Raw genomic sequence first — 15,581 nt, 5'->3', positions numbered from 1 at the left:
AAATGACGTAGATACTAAAAGAATAAATTTATTTTCTTACCGCCATGGAGTGGAAAAATGATATTTTAAGCTTCAGTGGATTTGATTATGGTGTTTCGAAACGAACAAAGCTGATAAAAGGTGAGGAATGCAATAAACCATTCCAAAATCTAGTTAGTTTTTAGAATCTTACTGTGATTATAACCAGCAATCTGAGTTGAAGAAGTCTTCTTCAATTGAAGGTTAGCAGTTTTATAGTTCCAAATTATGATCCAATTACCTGAATTCAGAGTTGAAAGAGTACGAATTAGATACTCAGGTTAGACAGACATTAGAAAAAACAGACGAAGATGGTGGGAACAAATATCAACCGGAAGAATGTGAATTCGACTCGATGACTGAAAGGAAAATTGAGAATCTTTATTTTCAAAATGTCGAGCAGGCAGAGAGAAAGAGTAGGCAGCTTGAACAATTAGTATAACTAAATTCACCTCAGCATTTCAGTGAAAAAATTAACAATTCTCAAATCAAAATGGTCGGAACCGTGGCAAGTTGGAGATGAGATAGTTGCAAAAACATATCTGAAACCGAAAAACCATGCGAATCCCTGGAAAGATGGAACGATTCTAGAAAAGGAAGCGGCTGAAACATTGAAGAACCGTCAGAAACGAGGAATGTGTACTATAAGCTAAAACGTACTGAAATGTTGATGAATAAAAATTTCGTTCGATAAAAAATAAACTCTACAAAAAGAAGTCATAATCGTTGTGTGACCTCCGTTGATAAGCGATTACTATTTTGCGTCTATAGTACTGTAACCCTAGTGTTAATCATCCCATATGGATTCATATAAACTGAACTGAAAATAATTTCAAAATGCTGTTTTCAGTAATTGTTTCTTTTTTTTTAATAGTGCTAATTTAGAACCACAGTTGGTTCTGACAACATTTTTTCTCTAAAAACTCAATGGAGCAAACATTTCATCCGAAGCCTTTTCTTCCTCGTGGGGCTCAATCTCCATGGCAACATAGACGCTGAACATTGGAAAGGGGCACTGCACTTCTTCTCTTTCTTCTAGCTATTTTATTCCCCTAATGTCCACTAAAAGCCGAAGCTCTTCCAAAGAAAAGTGAGTTCAAACTTGAAGAAACATTTATTATTTTTTGACTTCCCATATTTGAAGAAAAACCTCGAAAAAAGAAAAACCTACAAAGAAAGAGAGCAAAAAAGAGAAGAAGATAAAAGAGAAGAAACCGAAAACCCCAGAACCAGAACCAGAATATGAGGATGATTTCGAAGAATATGAAGATGACTTTGAAGAAGACGAAGATGATCAAATTGACGATAAAATTTCGAAAACTGAAGAAAAACGAGGAAACAATGAAGAGAAAGAAGTTGATAAATACAAAAACATAATTCACAGTGACTATTTTTAAGGTTCCATTCGAAAGTAATCTCATGCAAAGGCTGGCGACTAGCCATATGAGGAGAACAGAAAACGCTCCAAAACCACCAGTTGTACCCAAAATATCGACTGCTCCAATATCATTTCAGTCTACAGTAGGCCATTTTTACGTGATTAAACTTTGGCTGACTAGGGAATGTTGTGAGTGGGGTATGGAGTTATGGCAAGTGACCTATATCATTGGAAAGCTGAGAACACGTTGTTTATTTATCTGTTTTCCATTTTTGCTGAGGACCCTCATAGTTCGAGAAATTTAGGTCTGAAATTTTGAGGATATTTTCCCCGTGAACTCGCGGTCACAGTTGATTTATGGAGATTTTCGGCAGATTCAGTTCACGTGAAGTTTCAAAATATAATAAAAGTGAAAACCTTAAAAAATCAGCGGTCGAATGGTTCAGTGGTAGAGCTCGGGAATAGTAATCGGAGGGTCTGGGGCTCGATATCCTCTACTCGAGTTATTTTTTTTTTGTAAAGCTCATAACTGGCTCCAAGAGCAATGTGGGTCACTTTTCCATGTTTTCGGGGTTCTCTGATCTTTAGAGCATCTGGTTCAGGCCTTTTTCAAAAATTTTTTTTTTGAATTTTTCAAGACTTTATATGATCATGTATAGGCAAAAATTTTTAGAATTTTTTTTCTGGTTAAAAATGTGAAAGTTGCCTATGTGAGGCTGTTGTTGTGTGTGAAAAAGTGACCCACATTGCTCTTGGAGCCAGTTATGAGCTTTACAAAAAATAAAAAAAATAATTCGAGTAGAGGATATCGAGCCCCAGACCCTCATTACTATTCCCGAGCTCTACCACTGAACCATTCGACCGCTGATTTTTTAAGGTTTTCACTTTTATTATATTTTGAAACTTCACGTGAACTGAATCTGCCGAAAATCTCCAAAAATCAACTGTGACCGCGAGTTCACGGGGAAAATATCCTCAAAATTTCAGACCTAAATTTCTCGAACTGGGAGGGTCCTCAGCAAAAACGGAAAACAGATAAATAAACAACGTGTTCTCAGCTTTCCAATGATATAGGTCACTTGCCATAACTCCATACCCCACTCACAACATTCCCTAGTGAGCTCTTAATCTGAAATTGTTAGAAATATAAATCACTTATTTTTTCAGATTGACAATAAACCGTACTCCTACCACAACGAAGAAGAGAGAAAAACTCAAGAACAGAGAGCATTTGGAAGGTTGAATAAACTGCGAGGACTCATAAGTGAGTTTGAATATAGCAGTGAAAAAAGATAAGTTGAATAGATGGTTTCAGGTATTGAGGTGACCAAAAGTCAAGTGTTTACTGATATTTCATCGAATATATTTGAACCACTGTCTTCTCTTCCTTCAAATAAAGCACATGCATTCACACAAACTGGAAAAGATGTTAATACAGAAGAAGTTCAAACTGAAAAAGGAGAAACAGAAGATAAAGAAACACAATGCCCACATTCAGAAAGTATGAGACTAGAGGATGGAGCAATAGAGAGAGAAAGAACTGCAATTGATAGAGCTCGGCTGAAAAAGTTTTTCTTCGCTGCAACTCAGGTTGATTAAAAATCAGATAACGTATCTGAAACCGTATGATTCAGACTATTCGTGAAATTCTGATAAGTGATGAGAAAACCGCTGAAGAAGATGAGACAAGTGAGAAATCAGTTTCAAAGTTTTCGAGAGGATTCAATCCGTTTCGTCTCTGTCAAGTTGTTTCAAGTGAGTATGATATAGAAACACGACATTGATCAATTCTGAATTTCAGAATGTAAAGCAACATGTATCAAAAAAGGAGAATCCGATAGCGTTCTTGTTGCATATGAAATTTTTGAATCACCAGCTCCAGATTTGATAAACAAAAGTTTAATTGCGGAGTTTTATGTTCATAAGAGGAGACCACCAAAAAGGCTTTTTGTTGTGGAAAGTGTTGTGTCAGCAATGGAATTGAGCCAGTCAACTCAAACGCTTTATGTCTGTTTAGTAAGTTTTCCGTTTCCTTATTTGAAAATGTATTTGAAATTCAGATGGACGGCACATTTTGTGCATTTGATTTGTCAATTACTGATGCATATTTTGATGACAATCTACCTTGGGTTGGTGAGTTACTGTTGTACATATCGTGGTCTTTTCCATTCTCTTTATTTTGAGATTCGGAAACTAACATTGCTCTTCGTCGTCCCACATTCGATTCTTCTTTTTTGGCAACTACGATTTCAGATGCAACACCCTTGATTGGGATTACTGTAGTGAAGTCAAAGTAGGAAAACATGCAAATTCTAAATTGAAATCATTCTATTATTCCAGCATGGGAGAAGATATAACAACAATCGATTCATCTGGAACAATTTCGTATTGGGTGGCTAATCGAATCGAGAAAAATGAGCTCCGTGTACTGTTGACAGCTGTCATTCGTCCTCATCCTGTTCTCAAACGGTATGTCATCAATTACCAAAACCAAAGTCAGTCACGGATCAAACTTGTCAATTATGTATTTAGACATTCGTCAACATTTGCTGTTTCTGCATTCTGTTATACAACTAATCCTTTGAGATTTTTCATCGGAACAGACACAGGAATGATGTATTCCGTTTATAAGTCAGACACTTCTCAAGCTATTCCGAAGATTTTCAAAACTGAGAAAGGTGAGCTTGGAACCTTCCTGTTACTAAACAGACCTTTTTTCAGAAAAGTACGGAGAGGTTACTATGATTACTGCCAATCCATCAGATAACTCAGTACTATTGGTGAGTGAAAAAATAAAACAGATGTTAGTATGTATTTTTAGATTGGTTTTTCAAACGGATCGATTTCTGTCTACCGTGCATCTCAAACGTCAGCAATCGTCAACATTCCGACAGCTGACTTATCAACACGTGTCACGTGGCTTACTTGGAGTCTCACGTGAGTTACTGTAGCCTATGAATCATAGTTTTAAACTCCCATCTTATAGAAATCCATCTGGTTTCTATGCAATTCACAACGGAAATATAACAACTTTTTGGGATTTAGGATTCAAGTTATCGCCAAAAAGTGTTGATCACAGAACGGTAACCGATGATTTATAAAGATACTCGAACACATCGAAGCTTTTTCAGGATTCTATTCAAGTACTTGCATTTGATACGTGGCTCTCAGAGAGTGCGAGAATAGGATATATGGCATTTGGATTAAGTAATGGAGATTCCGAAGTTCACGTTCTAGAAGATCCAGCAAGAAAGAATCAAAATGAAACTATCTTGGATGTGTTGAGAAGAATCAAAAATCTATAAACTGTGACTTTCATTTGTTTTTTTTTCAATATAAAATTAAGTTTCCAATTTTCCACTGATTTCGAATATAATAAAGATGACTTTGAACATTTCTCCGTTTACACTTATAATGTTGAAGAGATGAAATCGTGCACTTGAAGACAGTAGCAAATTGGCGTCTCGAGAAACCCACTTCCAATACTGCTTCGCGCCTTTAATACCGTAATATCGGATTTTCAGTGGCGCGAAAATCTGTCTGTTGCGGGCGCACTAACGCTTTGGAACTGTTGCGTTTTGGAACTGCAACGCTTTGGAACTGCTGCGCTTTGGAACTGCTACGCTTTGGAACTGCTACGTTTTGGAACTCCTTTAGCCTTAGAGCGCGTTTGCATTTTCCACTCAAATTGGAGACTTTAAGCCATATTTTAAATATTTTTTTCTCTATTTCTATCAAAAAAAGTAAAAATACCAACTCTTTTGATAGACAATGAGAAAAAAATATTTAAAATATGGCTTAAAATCTCCTATTTGACTGGAAAATGCAAACGCGCTCTAAGTCTAAAGGAGTTCCAAAACGTAGCAGTTCCAAAGCGTAGCAGTTCCAAAGCGCAGCAGTTCCAAAGCGTAGCAGTTCCAAAACGCAACAGTTCCAAAGCGTTAGTGCGCCCTGTTGCGCTTTTTTCTCTTACAATTTCCGACACACTTTTTTTTCAACGCCGTTTTCTCTCATAACTTCACTTTTTTTATACAGATCTTTCAAAATGCGACTCACAATTCTTGGGAGCAATCTGACAGCACGGCACTTCGTGAAATACTTGGGAAATAATCACCAATCAGTTCAAATTTCACTCTGGACTTACGATGAAGCTCAATATCCAGGCAATTCAATTTCAAATACTTTTGAAAAATAACAAAAAACACTTTTCTCAGAGTTTGAAAATATTCCAACGTGCCTTCGTTACCATGGAATGAAGAACTTGCCGAATGCTCTCTTGGCTGCTGATGTGGTACTCTGTTGGCCCTTTGATCTTGTTTCGTATTGATATAAATTCTCAGGTTGTCAATCTTCACGAGTGTACTGACTTCTCACTGATGCCTGACGTTGCCAAACTTGAACTTCACAACGTTGAAGTTGTTCGTTCTGTGCTTTTTCACAGCAATTCTCCACTGATCCAACTTTCCACTCCGTTCTTGCAATGCTCTCATCGTTGGCCAAATGTCTATGAGCCAGAACGCGATCCAATCGTCTTCAGACCACAGTGGCCATTTCCGGAGTACTGCGCAAGCAAATATGAAGCTGAGAAGCTTGTCAAATCTGCTTCGATTGATTGCTACATTGTGTAAGTTTTTTTAACTCATTGACCAAAATCATTGGATTTTACAGGAGAAGTGTACCAACATACGGAGAAGGAGACAACTGTTCGATTCTCACTGATTTGATTTATCTCTCAAACGATAAAACTGTCTTGTCACTCGGAGATGATGACGGCCATATGCAAATGGCGTACGCTGGGAACGTGTCAGTGGCGTTGTGGTCGGCTGTTTGTCGACTACTTTCTCAATCTACAAGCCTGGATTTGAATGAATCGTTTGATGATGAACTCAACGATCTGCTCACCTCAGCCGAAAATTCTTTCCGTTACCAACAATCTAACGATAAGTGCGAGGATAATAACAAATCAAGATTGTACGCCATTAAAGAAGAAGATGAAAATCTTGAGGGATACCGCGCTCGGCACAATACTGTTCGTACAAGTTTCGATGGGGATTGTGATTCGAAAAGAGGATGCGATGAGAATCTCACTGAAGAAATAGACGTTTTCGATAACGAAAACACCACTGTCCAAATTACTAGTGGTAATACTGAGAAGAGAGGAGCGCATAATGCCGATTTCTCCATCATCAACGATGCAACTTTTTCAAATGGAAAGAAGCGAATTTTCGAGGTAGATTTTATTTTTCAGTGAACAGACTGTTATTTATTTTTGAATTTAGATTTTCCTGGTCAACGACGAAACACCAAAGAAGACGGTGTACAATACATACGGACAGCTCCTTTATGTCAGTTTTCGATTGTTCCAGTATAAAACATGTTATTTTTCAGAACAGCAAACGCCTTCGCTCTGCTACGCAGTTGTCGTTCATTCCATTGTATTACATCTATCTTCTACTCGCGATGGTCATTCAATTCGCTATCAAGTTGATTGGACCACTTCGCTTCGCAACTATGCTACCGAGCCCATCGTTTTTGTACTTCTACTTCCATCACTGGACGTTCTTCAATTCGACAAAAAGTCTCCTAATGCTCGGATACAAACCGGAATTGGGATTCAAGGAATGCGTCAATAAGTGTGCTCAACACTATCGCGAACTTCGCAAAAAAGATGTTCGTACCTTTTCGTGGCAAAACTCAATCATTTATCCAGAAGGTTCCTGTAACCAATTGGTAGTTCGTTGATTTTGTTTTGGACCATCTACTTTATTTCTTTTCTGTTATCCTGTTTTCACCCTTCCCATAGATTTTCTATTGCACCCAACCCATGTGTACATATTTGTAGGTAAGTTTGACAATATTGAAAAAATCTGAATAAATGTATCGAATGATAGGCTATTTGAATGAACAAAGTGTAAATCCGTGGAAAAATGTAGTGATTGTTTCTGAGCAGTTAAACATTTTTTATTGAAGTGTTTCGCAACGGGTTACTGTAACCTACAATAGTGAGAGTAAAAAAGGAGAAAGCGAGATGAGCACATTTTCAGGATATTTGCTGCAGGAAAAATTGAATTTTTCAAACTACCGAATTGCGAAAAGGTCGCGTATAAAATGGGATTTGTTTATTGTTTAGCGAGAATGAATGTTTTATAGGAAACGTGGACATCCGAGAGGTTTTAAATCTGGTGCGCTTTTAGAAACCAAGTCATCTGACGAGTCAAGATCGGAGTCATATTTTTGATGGGGGAAAAGTTTATTTTTTCCGCCCAATCAGAAAAAAAAATGGAATCTGAAATTTTGGGAAAAACTTTACAAAAATTTTTTTTTTCATCTTTTCCCGATCACTTTCTCTTTTCCTTTAAAAAACACCCTGCATTACTGGAATCTGAACATCTATGGAGGAGCAACTCTCCAACAATCAGATTCTACAGTTTTTTTCTTATCTGGAAACGTCCAGGCACAGGAAGAAACTTCCGTTTCAATGGCTTTATCAACTTCATCCCTCTTCAATTCATACGAAAGAACTTCAATCAGTTCTCCATATTAGTATTTTTGTTGATCCCTTTCCGTTCCACTTTAGCATTACTTTTCTTATCACGCTGCTCATCGATATAGTGTTTAGAATGAAGAGACACAGAGAGCTCTTATCAAAACACGCAAATCTGCACAAGTGTTCGGATAGCGACAAAGTTCGTTTGAAGACTAACACAACCTTCCAATTTCAAAGACGTCGAGTTCAAAGTGCTAGAAGAATTCCCTGCTCCCTCCTGAATCAATAAGTAGCCGTGGCCATTTTGGAGCCCCGCCGTCTTCTCATCGATTCTCGGCTCGGTTTTCTGCGTCTCTTCTGAAGAATATTCTTGAAAACTTCTTCTCCCGTTTCGCAATACTTCTTCCTATTCTTTTCTATGCAATTTTGGGTTTCCTTCTAGTTTTTTCTTAGTTTCTAAGTATGGATAAACATAGTTTTGAGGAAGAAACAACTCAAAAAAAGATGGAGAAGGAAGAGCTCATTGAGTTGAAGAACTCTTCTTTGAGCTACATCTCTTTCTCTCTTTTTTGAACGACTTCAGTTCAGTTAGTTCTTGACTGTTATTAGAGTTTTTTGATATGTTTTCTTTTTCAAAGAGTGTTCTTTTGACATTGAAAACTACAGTACTCTGATTTTACATGTGGATGTTCGAGCAAAAGTATGACTTCAATATCACTATCTTATGATTCGTAACGATTTGTTTTCTGGTTTATATATCGAAAAATATAGATTAAATTTCAGAAGTCACGGGTTTAGAGTTAATCATGATGCCACATTATATAAACAATTCCTCAGAAAAACGCTATTTTATTTATATGAAAAATGGTTCTTTCTGGAAAAAGACCTTTCCACTCATACACAACGTTGATACCCTAATTAAATTCTCGTGGTCTCTCTTCTTTTGACGTTGGTTTCCCTTACATTCACCGTTTCTATACACCGCTCATTAACTCATCTCTGCGTTTCCTTTCAATTCAATTCTCTTTTTATTCTTCTCGAAATATCCATGGAAGCGCCCCCGTCCCCCCATAAACAACGGACCACTTCATGTGGCTTCTGGCTCACTTTCTCCCTTTTTTTGCGGAGTCATTTCTTCTCCTTCCCTCTCATATTCTACGAAATGCCCACCTGTTCAGAATACTTAAAAATCCGTTAAATAGGTCAATCCAATCGACATATGGAGTGTCCAGCTGTGTCCGTAGAATATGTGTTTCTTCCTCGTTCTTCAAGTAGTATTCGGTTTCACTCAGTTTTTCTAGAGGTTCCGAAACAAGAGAGTCAAGTGGCTCATGTACTAGTTATATGGAAAACAGGAGAAGAAGAAGACGACGAAGAGAATGATAGGTGTTTGATCAATTAGAAAAATCAAAAAAGCAGTAGTATTTTGATTTTTGATGAGCAAATTCGTAGATATTTCTTAAAATGGTTGAAACAATTAAACGATTTTTATGTTTCGAGAGTGGGTAGGGTTACTGTATCGTTTTGATCAAGCATAGTTTTTTAGCTTTCCTTCCAATATTTCTCACTTAAACTTTTGATGTAGTTACAAAAAATAATACCTATTTCCAGTTCTTCCATAGTTACTTTGTCTACTTTTTCTAATCTCCTCCGTAATCTGAATCGAAAACATTCAAAATGGTTCATTTGAATTTCTTTCCCTCCTCTGACTCTCCCTCTTCCTAATTTGCACACCCCATAATTACCTAAAATGTGTATGTGTTTCGTCGTCAACCTGACATTAGTAACCTGTCGATTTGAATTTCCAACTCCACCCAACAAGTATCTTTTTACCCGAGAATTGTGCCGATTAAGTGCCAATGGAGACAACAAAAACAGGGGCGACCAGCCGACATTCCGGTTTTGAAAAGATAATTCCAATGTCTATGGATGACTGTGTCTCTCTTCTCTCTTTCACTCTCGTCGTGCTCTCAAGAACCCTTGAATACTTGATTTTTTGACGCGAAAATTGTTCTCCGTTTTTTGTGTTGTTGATAGTTTTCATTTATTTTTCATATATTTTTTCAAAAGTCAGGTAATTGAGAATTCCTGTCTTGCTCGAAAGTATTTTTTGCAGCAGAAAGTAGGTTCTTCTGTCTTACCTACCGTAATCCAAACTCGCACTCTGTTGTCACTTCTCACTCTAGTTCTTTCTCATAATTCCAAGTTTATTCTCACATCTTGAATACAGCCAAATTGGTAACCAAGACAACGTTTTCCCCAACCATCTGCTCTCCTCTCTCTCCATCTCTGCCCTTTTACCTATTCTTCTCCTCTTCTTCTTCACATATTTCGTATCCCTTGGTTGTTTACGAGAACTCTCACATTTCGCAACTCTCTCCACCCCTTTTGCCACCACATAATTCTATCTTCGAAACAAAAAATGACTCAGAAGACTCTTTTTGGGTCATGCTTCAACTTTGTTATATGTTTACATCTCCGTGGAATGGTCACCATCGTCTCTTTATTTGTTTCTTGTGAGTTTCATTTTAGTGGCTACGATTACATTTTGTGTTGGATTCTGAACTTGGTCTCTTTGTACTTTGAAATGTAAACGTCTTGGTTTCAAATTTTTAAGTTTTCTGAAAAGTAGCTTATGCTATGCATCAAATGAGAGAGGATCTTGTGAATCTTAACAACAGAGATTTCTGAAAATACGAGAAAAATATTCGATTTATACCAGAATTTCTCTAGCCTACAAACATTTCTTTCTCCATTTATTAACCTTGTTTCTCTGTTTCAAATAGCACATAATCCCGTGTTATCCATTTCCGCTTGTCTTCATGTCCATTTAACACTTCCATCTGCCATCATTTCCATTCAAATTTGCATAGTATGATCCTCCTTCCAACGTCGTCCTTCTGTCGGGGGGTCGCTTCTCATCTCGCATGTTCATCCGACCATAATCTTTCTATTTCTCTCTCAATCAAATACTCTCTCACTCTTCCACCCATTCTTCTTCTTCATCACTCACTTTCACACCGTTTTGACAACATGCGAACAAGATGAAGGAAGAGAAGAAGAATAAGACCGAAATCTCTTTTTTCACTATTTCCCGAATGACTACATCTGAATTGAATCCGCTTTTATCTGATTCTCGGTTCACCTGAAATACTGAATACCTCATTGAAATCATTCCTGCTTTTATCTCTTTCCTACCTATTCGCTTGTTTTTTCAATTCAGAAACTGGCAATTAAAATGAAGGTTGATATAGCCAGAAACCGAACAAATCATGCCGTTAATTTCTGTTTTCTTTTAGAAACCGATTAGAGAAATAGGATTCTCCAAAAGTGCTTTGTCATATTTCAACAGACTTTGTAATACTCTTTGGTTAATCTCTCCATTCGTCACCGAAACGTTTTTATTTCAATTTTTGAAAATCATGAAAGAGGAGAAAGTGTTTTTCAATCCCTTTGAACTATTCGTTTTTTGCTGCCACGACGTATGATACTGCAGTTAAAAAGTAAACAAAAAAGAGGGAGTTCGATCTCACGTGATACAAAATAAAGCACAACAATTTGTGTCTAGAACTTTCAGCACCTGCGAGATTATTATATTTCTAGTGTTGTCTAAACATATTTACAGAATGAATCTTTTTCTGGATGGAATTATAACTCGTTTCCATTTTATTTGTACAAATATGTGTACGATCTTCTTCGCCTACTTCTCTCATTTTTCTAATCCGCTCATTCATTCTTCCGCATCAGTTTTCGCTTGCTTTCCTTTTTCAGTTCAATTTTTCTTTCTTTTCTGATTATATTGGAGTCTTTTTCATTACCTAGGTTACTGTAGTCTCAGCATCACTTTCAAAACTTGAAAAGTTCTGGTAGGATCAAGGGCATTAAAATCTTGGATCCGGATAAAAACTCCGAATCTATTTCAGATATTTGTCAGAAAATCTTCATTTTAAATCATCTGTTGATATTCCTAAATAATTTCATATGTCCTATTTCTTCTCAAAGATGGAAACACCGGATCAATGCGTGTTCTGACCTCCCCTTCCGAGCCAGTACAGAAATCGAATACGCAGTCTTGATCGTCGAAAACTACCTAAATTGTTTGGTCAGCCGTCCGTCACCGTGCCACATCATTTCCGCCTTTTTGCTCTGCTCTGGCTCATATTTTCAATACAGTCATCTGACTTTTTCTGACTATTTCCATGCCACCAACCAACTTACTCAACCGCATTTTCTCCTTATCTTCTGCACTCTGATAAGCATCTTTAATTTGCTTGTGACCAGACTGATTTGATTAGTGAGGTATGCAAAATGGGATGATTGTTTCTGGTTTTTAGAGTCAACAAATGTATTTATGTCATGGAAATAATGTTACTCGTAAATGATGATGCGGAACTGTGAAAGTGTACTATGTGCACTTCGTGTTTGTGATTTACAGTTTCTGTCCTTCTGGAAACATCTTCGAGAAATACTTGTTTTCCAAACAAAAAGTCAATGCATTGCATTCTATATCCCACGACATTCTTAGAATAAATTGACAAAAGAGCTCTAGAAAGTTCTGAAAATGTAGTTTGTATCGTTTTTTGTTGTATTATGTTTCTTCAAACATCTCAATTGACCTACTGATAAACGTCGGAAAAATGTCTTTGCAAGTACAAACTCTTACGTAGATAAATAGAACAAGGTGTAGCCAAACACGCCAAGATCTTCCGATGGAATGTTGCTTCTTCTTCTCTTATTTCGTTTCCGATCCTTTTGGTTCAAAGTGTTCGATTCTCTTCATTTAGGGGTCATGAGTAAACACTGAGTGTGCTAAACTGTGCAGTTTTTAAAACGAATGGGACGATAATCTGTGATTTGTAAAAGAGTGAAGAAGAAGAAGAAGCGAGAAGAATGTGTTTGCGCGACGGTTTAGAACCGTTTCTTCGAAATGGCGCCATTCGTGGTGAGACCAGGAAATGTTAAATGGAGTGGGAATTAGGACATTATTACGGTGGATTACGGTAGTTGCAAAAAGAGAAGGAGGAGCTTTGGTCCACTCACTCGATAGACTCATTACGAAAAGTACTACGTTTTATGCGAATTGGTCTGCTGTTCATTTTTTCAAATATAATATCAAGTTTCTTTCCAGACCCAATTTTGTTTCCGTTTTCACTTCTAAAAATAGGAGACCACATCAAATGGGAATATGTTTTTTATAGAGGAAGAAATCGCTCACGGAGAGGAAAAATGTTGGATTTTCTACTTCATCCACGGGCAGATTGACCGGAAATTGAGCGGCTTTCTTCAAGAATAACATTATTTCTTTTCTTCTTTTTTTCTATTTCCAAGGCGTTCGGAATGATTTATTCGTACCACTATGCAGTTGCCATGGCTTTTGCTTGATTTGATTACCTACAGGAAATCTATTTTGGTGACTATATTGAATACTGATAATCTGAATTATTTGCATAGCAAGTTCACTACTTCAACTCAATAATATGTAATCTCTAAACTTTAAATCCAATTTTCCGGTTCATTGGTTCCTGAAATTGTATTCTGTTGTCATTTTGAACACAAAATCGTCTAGACTTGAATACCAAAAAACTGCGACTTCCGTCTCGTGTCACCTTACCCATCTAAATATCGTGCTCAGTGATTATGGGGTATTCTCTGTAAATTTCGTAATACCACGTACGCCATTTTTTCCCAACTTGGTGACTCACTCCCGGGTTTTCTCTTCACTCTCTATTCTTCGTAACATCAAGAATTGTATATATTCCGATCATGACGGGAGATGCTATGATTCATTCATTGTCCATTTATTTTCGGTTCAAAAAATTATTTTGAAAAGATAAAAAAAGTTGAAAGAGATAACAGTATCTATATGAGAAAATGCTATGAATCATCCTGGCTTCCTCCGCGGAAACAAACAAATAACGATTTCTAGTAGAAATGAGAATTTTATTGAATTATTCATTTCGTTTGGACCAGGGTTTCTGAATTTCAATAAGTTTTCATATTTTCCAGCTTCTTATTTATTTCTTCATTATTCTTTCCCATGTTGCCAGGAGCGACAAAAAGTAAAGAGATACTGTACCTGAAGTAATATTTACCAAATGACGCATTCAATCAGACTCCCACTCAAAAGTACATGTTTAGAAATGGCCAAATAATGAAAATAAGAAGGTTTGTTTCTGTTTTCTATCTCATTTTTCTACCAATTCTTGAATGGATAATGCTGCAGACCTGTTCTTTTGATTTTGCAAAGTTTTTGTTTGGAATATCGACTCTTCTCAGATTTGACCTACTCTCAAATCTTCAGGTTTTTCTGATCTTCTCTCTTCACTCAAAAAAAAAACAAAAGTCAACCAGTGACATTCCAATCACTATATCTCTTTCTTTTTTTCAAAAACCTCATGTAATATCTTGGCTCTCCATCCATTAGTCACCTCTTCTCACCGCTGCTCCCACTCCGCCACATGTTCGTCATGTCTGCTTCTCTATATGGCGTCCGTATCCCTCATCCCACCCATTCTTCTGCTTCTCTCCTCATTCTATTCTATCCATCTCCTCTTTCTCCGTCCCTTCTCAGTCGGCAAAAAGAGGAAAAAAGATGTTGTGGTCGTCGTCTCGTTGCTTATCCCTCTTTTCGCTTGTTGCTTTTTCTGTTTTTCGCATCGTTCCCCTCTCTGCCTCCAGCTATGTTTGGTCTATTTTCTTGAGTCTCGAATACTTTTGGTCCGAAAATTCTATGAAAATGAAACTCGCCTATATATGACACCACACATTTTTTCTACTATTTGCTCATGGAATTTACCGATTCGTCGCATGATTGATCAACAAAACTTTTCCCTCTTACTTTTTCTAACAAAATTTATGACCTGTATTATCAATTTCGATACCCTCCAACCCTCTTATCAGTGACGTGCTCCAATCAGCTGACCCTCTTTTAAAGAAATTCCGACTTTTTGAATTATTTCCCTATTTTCCTCATTCTGTTCTTATTTTCTTTGGGTCTCCGTCGCGGCGCCCCACTATCCTGTCTTCTTTTGCCTCCGTTTTACGAGTTCGATTCTCAATTTCACGTCTCTAAACCCGATCCATTGCGGCCGTCGTAGAGGACACCACACACTGACATTTTATCTTCCATTCTGTTCCGCTTTTCGCGCAGATAACTTTTTTTGGAGTATTCATTTGCCCCCTCAAGGAGTTGTTTTTTAAATAATTTTATAATACTGCAGTATACTGTAAAATCAAATATATTTGTGTATAATAACGTGTCAGTGTTTGCGTACAGAAACAAGTGGAATTTTGAGAATTTAGCCGTTAATTCAAGAAAATAGTTGTTCAACTTAAATTAGCTTTCTAGTTTTCTCTTTGCGCTCTCGACTTAAAATAAGAACTGTAAATTTTTCATAGCAACAATTACTTTCAAAAAACTATTAAAAGTCGTGTTTGACCCGCACAATATTTGCTCTACGCCCTTTCTACCGTCACCCGCGAACACACAAGTGAGCGCGAGGTTTCTCTTTTTTCTCCGTTATTTCCTCGTTCTCTTTCATCTCATACGCCACTCATTCTCACACATTTTTTGAATTAAGCACCGTTGGCGGCCTCCACGTTTTTTTGACTTTGGCCATTACGTTTGCAAAGTTTTCGCTCCATTTTTGTTTCTGTTTTCAGTCAGCGCTGCCTGTAAGACCTGACAAGTCGGCAGCA

The 15,581-nt window shown here is 37.2% G+C and overlaps 3 protein-coding genes across 3 annotated transcripts; all 3 read left to right on the top strand.

Annotated features, from left to right (window-relative positions):
- Positions 1 to 44: 44 nt before the first annotated feature.
- GCK72_005686 (uncharacterized protein) lies at positions 45 to 671 on the top strand (the record flags this gene model as incomplete). The annotated part of the gene is made up of 4 exons (XM_003102448.2): positions 45 to 120; positions 165 to 221; positions 270 to 434; positions 484 to 671. The coding sequence occupies 4 exons, from the start codon at positions 45 to 47 to the stop codon at positions 669 to 671; spliced, it is 486 nt and encodes a 161-aa protein (XP_003102496.2).
- Positions 672 to 1,073: 402 nt separating this feature from the next.
- On the top strand, positions 1,074 to 4,701 carry GCK72_005685 (uncharacterized protein; the record flags this gene model as incomplete). The annotated part of the gene is made up of 15 exons (XM_053725286.1): positions 1,074 to 1,108; positions 1,163 to 1,373; positions 1,417 to 1,539; positions 2,564 to 2,660; positions 2,712 to 2,986; positions 3,031 to 3,151; positions 3,198 to 3,412; positions 3,457 to 3,529; positions 3,581 to 3,689; positions 3,737 to 3,865; positions 3,929 to 4,074; positions 4,118 to 4,167; positions 4,218 to 4,333; positions 4,383 to 4,479; positions 4,528 to 4,701. The coding sequence occupies 15 exons, from the start codon at positions 1,074 to 1,076 to the stop codon at positions 4,699 to 4,701; spliced, it is 1,971 nt and encodes a 656-aa protein (XP_053589480.1).
- A 947-nt stretch (positions 4,702 to 5,648) lies between these two features.
- Positions 5,649 to 7,138, top strand: GCK72_005684 (uncharacterized protein; the record flags this gene model as incomplete). Its single annotated transcript, XM_003116908.2, has 5 exons — positions 5,649 to 5,687; positions 5,737 to 6,020; positions 6,065 to 6,626; positions 6,676 to 6,741; positions 6,785 to 7,138. 5 exons carry the CDS (start codon positions 5,649 to 5,651, stop codon positions 7,136 to 7,138), a joined length of 1,305 nt encoding a protein of 434 aa, XP_003116956.2.
- Positions 7,139 to 15,581: the final 8,443 nt, after the last annotated feature.

This window comes from Caenorhabditis remanei, chromosome II (assembly GCF_010183535.1).
Source record: "Caenorhabditis remanei strain PX506 chromosome II, whole genome shotgun sequence".
In the NCBI taxonomy this organism is placed as follows: Eukaryota; Metazoa; Nematoda; class Chromadorea; order Rhabditida; family Rhabditidae; genus Caenorhabditis; species Caenorhabditis remanei.
Note: the sequence above shows the minus strand (reverse complement) of the source record. Positions and strands in the feature narration are given on the sequence as shown.